Source organism: Chelonoidis abingdonii, chromosome 5 (assembly GCF_003597395.2).
Source record: "Chelonoidis abingdonii isolate Lonesome George chromosome 5, CheloAbing_2.0, whole genome shotgun sequence".
In the NCBI taxonomy this organism is placed as follows: Eukaryota; Metazoa; Chordata; order Testudines; family Testudinidae; genus Chelonoidis; species Chelonoidis abingdonii.
The window spans coordinates 33,313,246-33,324,492 of NC_133773.1; the positions used below are offsets into that span (position 1 = coordinate 33,313,246).

Below are 11,247 nucleotides of genomic sequence, written 5' to 3' on the forward strand. Positions count from 1 at the left end.
AGATGACTACCTTGACCTTTCCCCAGAATTTTCTTCCCTGCTTCCTATGATTACTGGGTTTTTTTTCCCTTTTATTCAATGGGCATCTCGTGGGCAGATGTCTGCAGACGTTAGCTCAATGTTAGCTCCCAGCCCCAGCCCCTTTTTCCTTATTCATGGATCCAAAAGAAAACAACAGATTATTCAAACAGAAACTCTAGAGATTTTATAAGTATGATATCAACTTATAAATGTAAGTTCATAGAAAAACCATCTGTTACAGTAGGATACTAGACGGGGATACTGACCAGAAAAGCCTACCCCTTAAATCACCAGGCTTAAAACTAACAGCATAGGGCTTGCTTAGATAGATGTCTCTCTCTGATGCAAGCCTCTAGAGTAGACAAATGGAGCCTGCACCGTGTGATTTACCCTAGTGAGTCTTCCTTCGGTGCAAAAAATTCCTCTTTCCACACTTTATGCCTGGATTCAGTAGAAGTCAATTTAATTGAGATAGTATCCAGATTTGGAACAAGTTACTGCTGCCTCTAAAACTAACTTCTCTTTGGGCATGCCTGAGAAAATACAGGAGGCATCAGATGCTGTTATATATTTGGGCTAGATTCTCAGCCCACAATGTGCAGTTTCTTCACTGTTACTAGAATGATACAAGAATAAGATCACACTTTCTTCCCTGACCTGTCAATAAGTTACTGTAAAAGCACCGTAGTGTAGTCAAAAATTCAAGATACGGGTACGAAGTGTAGGCCTGCATCTCTAAATGAAACAGCATGTAGGCTTCCATTGCCATTCCCACAAAAAGACACCTAGACCCTTTGGAGATGTAACCATAAAATAGATGACATCCACATTGACCAAACCGTAGTTATATTTTAAACAAATTGCAAAATTCATAAATGCACCAAATCAGCAGACCCCTCAAGCAAATTCATTATATTCTATTTTGATTTGTGTTAGTCTCAGTGAATGATGCTACTAATTTAAATTAGGATATAAAGATGCTATTACACAAGAGGTTAATTTTCCTTTTACTGTAACATATATATGGTTGATATTTTCACAGGGTTCCCATAATGCAATTGTGTACAAATTTTAAATTTAGTAAAAATAAGTGAAGATGACAGATAAAAATTCAGCATTTCCAAGTATGACCATTTCTCTGTTTTAGGAATGGCACAGAAATCAGCCAGCACAGGCAATCAGTTTCTCAATCTAAGATGAAGAGCAATCCTTGCCAAGGTTAGCGGTGAGGTATGAGGCATATAGGTGTCATTTTTTTTTTTTTGGTGAATAATGCAGATTCAGCGACAAACACATTTTGTGAATTCATGTCAATTTTGCCAAAATTATTTTCTTTAAAAAAATCTAAAATATCTAAATGTTTTGTTTTGACATTTTTAAATGAAACATTTTGATCTTTTGATTCAAAATTACTTTTTATTTCAAAATTTCCTTTAATTTTATTAAAAATGTTAAATGCTCAAAATGGAAACAACACATTTCAATTCAGGACAAATAAAACATTTTATTCAACCTGAAATTATCATCATCATTTGATTTACCAAAAATGTTGAAAAATTTCATTTCTAGAATAATCTGAAACATTTTTTTTCTTTTCGGCCAGCAACCAAAAAACTCTGTTACACATCCAGCTCTAATAAGGAGGCTCACACAGTGTCTGCCTGTCTGTCCATCCAGTGGATAAACAGAAGGATTTTGCTCTCAGAGGCTGTCCACTCTCTCAGATTCCTGAGCACAAAATTCTCATGCCACATATCCAAAGAAATTAAAAATGTTAAAAACAAATTAAGAGATTATAAATATGCATTTTGATGAGTAGAATGATGCAGAAAGTATTTCAAGGATCTTTATGAAAAACAATACTGTTCTACAGTGCAGACATTTTATAACAAAAAGTCAACGAATAGCATACAGTATGTACAATCTATTATTGTATAGACTGCTCATAAAAAGTCACATCATAAATATGTGACTAGATTTTTCAAATTTAAGTACAAAACATTCAGCAGCTCTTACTGTCCATCTGGAGACCTACATTACTGTCAGATAAATACTTAGCCTGTGAACATAAATATGGTTTTCAGCTGTAATTTCAAATGTGAAAGACCAGCAGAGATGGCAGTACTTAAAAGAAAATCACCTTTCAAGCAATGAAACCAAAACTTTTCCAACATTTACTGGTGGATATTACTCTGTGGGCAGGTGAATGGTTCAGAGGATTCTCATTATGAAAGCCAGCAGTCATTTAATAACATATTATAAGTAGGATTTGTGATGCTCTGTAGGCAGCCAACTTTCCAAACCTTTTCCTGCTACTTCCTTTTCTGAAGACCATGGGTTCAGGATGTTTGATGTCTGCTTCTCAGCAGTTTGAACCCCTGGATGTTATCAGGCATTGTTCATCATTGATGCCTGAATTAAAATCAAATATAGATCTTTTAACCTAAATAGGGACACCCACTACCATGTTGTTCTTTGGAGAGCAACTTTCTGGCTCCATGGACATCACTTGGACAGAGTAGTTGCATCCTTCTGCAGCCCATGCCCGATCCAGATCCACCAGCCCCATACAGTGTTTTCCTAGAATACCAGAACAAAGACAGCAACATTAAAAGACTTACTTACTTTTTAGCAGAAATATATGATGTACAAGGAAATATTCCCTTTGGCATTAGAATCACAGAAGATTAGGGTTGGAAGAAACCTCAACTAAATCATCTCAGCCAGGGCTTTGTCAAGCCAGGCCTTAAAAGCCTCTAAGGATGGAGATTCCACCACCTCCCTAGGTAATTAATCCCAGTGCTTCACCATCCTCCTAGTGAAACAGTGTTTCCTAATATCCAACCGAGCCCTCCCACACTGAAACCTGAGACCTTTGCTCCTTGTTCTGTCATCTGCCACCACTGAAAACAGCCGAGCTCCATCCTCTTTGGAATCCCCCTTCAGGTAATTGAAGGCTGCTATCAAATCCCCTCTCACTCTTCTCTTCTGCAGACTTAACAAGCTCAGTTCCCTCAGCCTCTTCTCGTAAGTCATGTGCCGCAGCTCCCTGATCATTTTCGTTGCCCTCCGCTGGACTCTTTCCAATCTGTCCACATCTGTAGCGGGGGACCCAAGACTGGATGCAATACTCCAGATGTGGCCTCACTAGTGCCGAATAGAGGGAAATAATCACTTCCCTCAATCTGCGGGCAATGCTCCTACTAATGCAGCTCAATATGCCATTAGCCTTCTTGGCAACAAGGGTACACTGCTGACTCATATCCAGCTTCTCATCCACTGTAATCCCCAGGTCCTTTTCTACAGAGCTGCTGCTTAGTCAGTTGGTCTCTAGCCTATAGCGGTGCATGGGATTCTTCCATCCTAATTGCAGGACTCTGCACTTGACCTTGTTGAACCTCATCAAATTTTTTTTGGCCCAATCCTCCAATTTGTCTAGGTCACTCTGGACCATATTGTGCTACTCTCTAGTGTATCTACCTCTCCCCCCAGCTTAGTCATCCGTGAACTTGCTGAGAGTGGAAATCCATCCCATCATCCAGATCATTAATAACATTAATGAACATTGTTCAATTACTAGTGACATCAGAAAAACTGAGCAGTAAATAACTTAGAATCTAGAAGCAGCCTAATCCAGATGTACCCACATCTCTAAATCTGCTTTCCCCCGTTTCACCTATATTTTTATTTACACTCGCCAAGGGACAGTAGGTAACTCCTGCCCACGGAAGTCTCTGGAACCCACTGGCCTGCTGGGGGAGAGGGGTGTTGATTGATCAGCACTCCCCAGCTCCCAGGATATAGCCCAACGCAGGGGTCATATGGAGCCTCTTTCAATTCCATTACAGTAGCCCACTCTACCCACCTGAAGTAGGAATGGGAACCTGGTCTGACAGATGCTGCGGGTCTAGCCAACTGCCTGTTTAGGGGGGTCAGGACAGGGCCGCCGGGAGGGGTGGCGCAAGTGGGCAATTTGAGAGTTTTTTGGGGCCCCTTCACTTCCTCCAGGGGCCCCAGAAAACTCTCATGGGGTTTGGACCCCTGGAGCTCCTTCCGCTCCGGGTCTTTGGCGGCAATTCAGCAGCGGGGGGTCCTTCTGCTCTAGGACCCGCTGCTGAAGTGCCCCAAAGACCCGCGGCAGAGGGTCCTTCCGCCCTGGGACCCGCTGCCAAAGTGCTGGGTCTTCGGCGGCAATTCGGCGACAGGAGACCCACCCCAGCACCCCTGAATCCTCTGGGCGGCCTGGGTCAGGATAGAATTTTTTCTGCAATTGGAAGGGCACCTGGGAGTTTTTTGCCTTCCTTGCAGCACCTTCAAGCCACAGGGGGTTGAGTAGGAACACAGTTAATTTCTAACTGAGGTACTGTGGTGGAGTTGTTTATTCATTGCAATTTGCAGCCAGTTTCCAATGCAATTAAGAGAATAAAATGAATGGTTCCCAACCTTGGGATTATGTGATAAGGTGAACCTTTGGGGGTCAAAGTCCTCACCCTGCTGCAAATCCCTGTCCCTCTCGCAGGGGGGGAAGGTGCTAGCACTGAGGGAGAGCAGAGTACTGGGGGGTAGGCTGAGGAGAGCCTAGCCTCCATTGTGAACCTACCTAATGTCAATTATGGATTATATGGTAAAGATCCCTGTAATCCTTGTATTGAAACTAATTAAATGCCCGGTATTGGAGAGTATGAATAGTGGGCAGGTAGTGCCCCCTCCCTTGTGTTACAGTTTAATAAAAATTGCAGACTGCCGCTTAATTCTATGCATGTCTCTGTCCTCATCAGTTACATACAGTCTAATTACTTCTAGAAATGGAAACGAAAACTTCATTTTAGAAACATATTTGGGAATAAATCTGAGCAACTGTAGAGGAAAAGTCTGAATTGTTCTTGATTTAGAATTTTGTAGGATAGTAAAATAAAGCCAAAGGTTTATGTTTTCTTTACAGATTTCAAGTGAATATTATTCAATACATTTAGTTCCTATCTATGTCCAAACTATCTGAACAATAATTCACAGAAAAGGTGGAACTTTCAGCATTTTCACAACTCTTACAAGAAAGTTTCATCAGTTTACTTGAGATGTATTAAAGATTCATGATTATAAAGTCCTGAACAAGATGCAAAAGCTACTATAGTCTCTCCTTTTCATGATCCTATGCTCTTATCTATGGCTTGATAAAATAATACAATTTAATGCATTTGGGATTGGAGAGCCATTACAGTACATTGCACAAAATCTGGCACACAGATGCAGAGCTGCATATCATATTTAAACATTTCTCTTTAAATATTAAGCTGTACTGAGTTCAATCTACTTACTATTTTTCCATAACAAATGGATGGTCACAAGCATTTTCTTCTGCATAATTAAAACGCAGATTGCTGAGTCACACAGAAAACATAATGCTTCACCTCTACTAAGATGGTTCCAGCGGTTGGTGGAATTTGGACCCCTCAGCTGATTTTAGCATGAACACAGCTAATTCTGACTGGTGGCTTTGAACACAATAGAGACACAGATTGGTTGGAGTGATTAATGGGGTAGGATGGGTGGGAATAGTTCAGGGATGTGACAGTCTGGCAGTTTTATTTGCTTCCCTGGTATAGATCTTCCCCTACCACTCCCATTTTGGCAAACGGATTACAAATCTTGCCAAGCTTGGTATGTGTTTAGTTGCACTGTAGCACTGATCCCTGTGTTTGGGGTTAGGAAGAAAATGTCCTTCCATGGCAGACTGACAAACTTCTGTGCACATGTATATACCATGTGATTATAATGAAGTAATTGTTACTTATTGTTCATCTGGGAGTCTGGGTTGGAATATCTGTCACAACTTGGGCCCTGTTCCCCTGCTGGTCTCAGTGAGATTTATCTTAGATATATGAGCCAGTACTGGGATCAGATAGGGAATACTAGGTAGGCTGGATTGATGCTTGCGACATCACTGCTTGGGCCTGGATGCTATTATTGGGCACAATAGGTATCAAAATGCCCAGTTTGCACCACAGAGAAGAGTGGGAAAGGAAGTGATTATGTTCTGATGGAGGAGGTACAGAGGTCTTCATTATTTAACAGGGAATTATGTTTTTCTGGGTAACTGTTTGGGTTAAATCAGCAGTTTTTTCATCACAGATACCCGACAGTAATTGGTACTATATAACTACCACTGATAGATAAACAGGCTGAACTGTTGTGACCAGGCCTTTAAACTTGAGGTGCTTATCTGGAGACACGTGAGCAGTATGACAAGTCAATAAACCCGTCCGATTTTACAGAAGTTGTGTGACCCACAGTAAGCATTGCTACATATATCATTTTTTCTCAATCTTAAAATACTGGAAAAAAAGCAGAATAAGCCACTTTCTCACTATCTACAAATATAGAAAAAAAAACACACACATCCCTCCAAAATTCTTCCCATGCTTTCAATCATTTAAAACTCTTCGTTAAAAAGAAAATCTGAAGTGCATTGATGTAGCTTTTCAATACCTGATCTTGTCTTGTCAAAAGAACATGAATCTAACATAAATGTGGTCCGACCTTCAGTTTAAACAAAACTTAATCCACAGCAACCACACCTCCATAAAGATTTTTCAGTAGAATAGAATAGTCTAATGTCTAATGGAATGGAATGGAAAATAATAGAATAGAAAAAATTATGTTAGTTTTAAAATAAAAATATCAATGAAGTTTTTTTTTTCTCCTTGGGGAAACAAGTTTGTGACGAAAAATGTACAATTTCTATGAGACAGAGAACATACAAAAAGTTGAAAATTCAAAAACACCTGACATTTGTATCAAAAGGCTGACAGAAGCTCATTTGCTGTCCCTTCCCTCTCTTTTGAACTGGCAGTTTCCTTCCCATCTCCCATGGCTATCTCACAAGCAAAAGAGGAGACACCCTTCTCAGTGGGTGGAGTATAATTGTCAGCTGTAATCCTGACAATTTTTTTTCTGTCTAAATACAGTGGGATAGCAAAATAATCATATCTATTTTTAAGTAAAATTGGAAATTATCTCAAAATCTGCAGTATTCTCTTTAGTAGTCTGAACTATAGGAAATTCCTTGAATGCCGCAAGTGCAGCTTTTAAAAATGTATTTAGATTAGTTGCTCCTACTGCCTTTGATGTATTTCATAAGTGGTTTTGAGCCAAGAATATCCACCTTCACTCCCCAACAGCGTCTGCCCTATCTTGGCTTGAATTGTTGTTGGTTTTTGTATTCGAAACTAGTTTGTAGTCTCCCTTTTCCATTTAGAAAATTAAATATTGCAGAGGAATGATACATCCATCTGCCACAGCTAAGCTAATTCTTTATCCGCTCTTGAACATCTGTCATTTGTCACTATTCTACACAAGAACTAGAGAGGGACTTGAGCTGTAAGATGTAGCTCTAGGTTCAGATATCATCCAGCAAATGTCTATGTTCTGGGGACATTTCCATCTGGGATCTAGTAAAAGCCTTTCCTTGAAAAAACAATAGCTTTCCCCTTTACTTTGGATCAGCCCCTCTTTTTTAAATTAATACATGTCTGACTTGAGCCATAATGGCCAACAGGTGAGGGCATTTTCCAGCACTTAATGAGTCACTGAAAGAAGTGAGAGACCAATGCACATTGCCCAGCTGGTCATTAATTGCATGGAAATGCACAACCTGCAGGTACTTTTTGCTATTATATACCATGACAATATAAAAATGTGAAACAAAAAAACATAATTTATTATTTAATACATCAAATAGCTAAAAGCTGAACTGCACATTACCACAGATATATTACTGTTTTTTCCCCACAAACAGTAGATAACAGAATAGTATCAAATAGTAGATCAGTTGGAAGCCAGTACACTAACCATTCTCAGAATGCTGCTAGATTTAATTGTCCTTATTTAGTCTTTAAAAATTCACGCTGACTAATGTATCTTGTTCTTACTAGTGAAGTTCAGTATATAGGTCTGTCCTTCCTGTATCTTTCCTTGATATTCCCCTTCATACAGGAGTTACAGCAACTTCCTTTCTGGTCACTTAAGTCCTTCGATTTCAAAGAAGTTTTCAATATCTCTGCTAAAGATATTCCTATCTTTGCTACTTTCTGCACAATTCTTGGACAGTTCCCATCTGGCCTTGGATGTTTGTCAGAGACTTTTTTAAATGATTTATCACCAACTACTATATCATGTTTAATATATCTAGGGGTTTCATACTGCCACCCATTGCCAGAGTACCTAAATACTTTTCACGGGCACTAGATTGGCTTTAGAGAGGTCTCTAGTGAACTTCAGGAAGTCTTCTCCCTTTTCAGAGTATAGAGGGGGAAGGAGTTGGTGTAGAGACATAATGATCAATAAAATGTCAAATTATACTCTAGCTCATATTTTAAAAACTTCAGCCAGGAAAAATACTTCACTACCACAGTGAAAAAAGATGCAGCAATAGAATCACTCACTGCTGTAAGTGTGCTGAGAAAACTTAATTCCCTATTGATAAATGTACTGGTGCTTCCCATATATCATAAGCTCAGCCCATCACAAAATATATTGCACATATTCTACACAACAGCTGATCTGTGGAAATGCATACCTATTAGTCTGCGTTTGGGTGGAAGCTGAACAGCTGTCTGATCTGCAAATCTGCAAAGAATCATGTGCTCCTAGAATAAAAAGTACAGAAATATGGTTTTATGTCATTACTCTTTAAAACAGCTATTTAATTTCAACATAAAAAATGTATTTAAACATTCAAAGGTACCAGAAAACTATGTGTATTGAATATTTTTCTATTAAAATTAATTTATACTTGTACTTATTTCAGCTCCACTTCAGCCTTTGAAAGTGTATATTTTGGGGGCAGTGAGTTTGTCTCTGGATCAGACTTCTCTACTTCCGTTCAGCAGGGGAACTGGACGTAGCCCCTACAACAGGGCAGCGTTTTTGGGTGGCATACTTCAGGCTGCTTAAGCCCTTCCCATATGCACCAATTGGCAGCCAAGCCATCCTGCTGCCACAGGGTGAGTCTTGGACCTCCTCTTCCCATTTGTGGGTAGCATTCAAACTGGAGTGTGGGGGCACTCAAACATCCTGCGTCTCCTATCAGTAATGATTCTGAAGCAGGAAAGAATCACCATCACCCTTGTTGGGGATAGGTCAACGTTGCATTGCTCAAATTCCACCCAAATCAGTATAGAGTCCATTTGAAATTGGACTTTGGTGTTCCATACCTTGACGTGGGGAAACTCTCTTAACTCTATAGCACAAAATAAATTTAAACAAAAGTAGAAACTCCCTTGTAAGATATCAAGAACTAACTCTGACTTCCATTTTTAGCCTTTGGCTAGCAAGACAAATGAAGCAAGGGTACATAAGTTAACCATTCTTGCAGTGGGAGGGCGAAAGATTATGATGAAATGACAATTAAAAAGAATGCTCCTAAAAACTATACTAAGTGGGACAGCTGAAATTTCAAGTGCTAAGACCCAGCAACCACAACCAGAGCCAGTGCTAGGCATTAGCAGACTAAGCAACTGCTTAAGGCCCCAAGCAGCAAAACAGAGCCCCCATTCACTTTTTATTATGTGTTGGGAGGGGCAAAATATTCCTGCTTAGGGTCCCCAAAGGGCTAGCACCACCACTGGCAAGAACTATTTCAGAATTGTCCAGCTTTATAGAGCCCTCTGTAATGTGAGATGGCAATACAGACATGAGAAACTTTTCTATGGAATGTAACAGAGAACTAAAGTTAGAGGTCTGAAAACGAGCACTATATTTTCTTAAATCAAACTAGGTTATCCTTCCATTCTTGGTTATTCATAGAAACATAGAATATCAAGGTTAAAAAGGAACCTCAGGAGGTCATCTAGTCCAACCCCTTGCTCAAAGCTGGACCAATCCCCAACTAAATCATCCCAGCCAGGGTTTTGTCAAGCCTGATCTTAAAAACATTTAGGGAAGGAGATTCCACCACCTCCCTAGGTAACCGATTCCAGTGCTTCAGCACCCTCCTAGTGAAATAGCGTTTCCTAATATCCAATCTAGACCTCCCCTACTGCAACCTGAGACCATTACTCCTAATATAAAGAGATGATTTTTAAAGGCTCAGTCCCTGCATTAGGTGAAGGGAGGGCAAGCTCAGATGTGTCTGCCTGACTTCTAATGTTTTACCAGCTACTAGGGCTGCTGGAACAGCTGTTTGGGAAGCTTAAAGAAGCTGGAGCAGTTGGTTAGGGCAGAAGGAGCTCCAAATTAAGACATCAGGCAGAGGCTTCCAAAAGCACCTGGCTTTGGTACAGGAGGGGCAGTCGGAGCTAGAGGGAAAGGTACTGGAGGAGTCTCCAATTAAGGGAAAGCAGCAGGAAGTAAAAACAACTCTGAGCTGGGAAGCTAAGCAGTTGTCATTTCAGTGAATGAATAAAGGGTAGCTCCTATATCTCAGGCTGAAACATAGCCTAGATAGGGCCACGCTCCAACTTAAAAGTCTCCAAAGAAACACGCTCAACTCAGTTTTCTCATATAAAGAATGAGCCACCCAACCCAGAGAGCCCATTGCCCCCGTCAGCTCCGCAGCTTGTCAAACCAGATCTGAACTCTGAGGTAAGCATTATCACTCAACTAACTTGAAAAATGAGGACTGGCTTATGAATACACAAAAACATCTGACTTTTCTGTGAAGACAACCTGAAAGTTTAACTGGCGTCCAGGTAACGACTATGTAATTTCCCCTTCAAAAAAATAGCAGCCTGTCACATTTCCTGATGGTAGATATGGTGCAGCCATTATCAGGACAACAAACATCATAATTAAAATGATCTAGCTTTTAGTTAGTTAACTTGCTCTCTGGAGAGAGCAAATTCTGCTAAGTTGTCAAAACTAAATATGTGAAGTAGTTTGGTTCCTACCTTCCAACAATCCTTCAGGGAGAGATAAAAAATGTAGCCTCTGAGTGTCTTTTGGTGCAAGCCTACAACCATCATAGCCCTAAAAGCAGCAGAGAGTCCTGTGGCACCTTATAGACTAAGAGACGTTTTGGATCATGAGCTTTCGTGGGTGAATACCCACTTCGTCAGATGAATGTAGTGGAAATTTCCAGGGGCAGGTATATATGTGCTAGTAAGCAAACTAGAGATAACGAGGTTAGTTCAATCAGGGAGGATGAAGCCCTATTCTAGCAGTTGAGGTGTGAAAACCAAGGGAGGAGAAACTGGTTCTGTAGTTGGCAAGCCATTCACAGTCTTTGTT

At 40.3% G+C, this 11,247-nt stretch overlaps 1 protein-coding gene across 5 annotated transcripts in view; it reads right to left on the reverse strand.

Moving 5' to 3' along the window:
• Positions 1-1,016: 1,016 nt before the first annotated feature.
• GSTCD (glutathione S-transferase C-terminal domain containing) overlaps positions 1,017-11,247 on the reverse strand; it is a 142,657-nt gene continuing 132,426 nt past the window's right edge. For 4 of the 5 annotated variants that reach the window (XM_032794244.2, XM_032794241.2, XM_032794242.2 and 1 more), the window contains 2 exons: positions 8,597-8,666; positions 1,017-2,601 (listed from right to left, as the gene is read on the reverse strand). In XM_032794244.2, coding sequence (XP_032650135.1) covers positions 2,465-2,601; positions 8,597-8,666 — 207 coding nt within the window. In that variant the 3' untranslated portion in view covers positions 1,017-2,464. Of the gene's footprint in view, positions 2,602-8,595; positions 8,667-11,247 lie in introns of those variants that run through there. The other variant, XR_012655932.1, reaches the window with a different exon arrangement.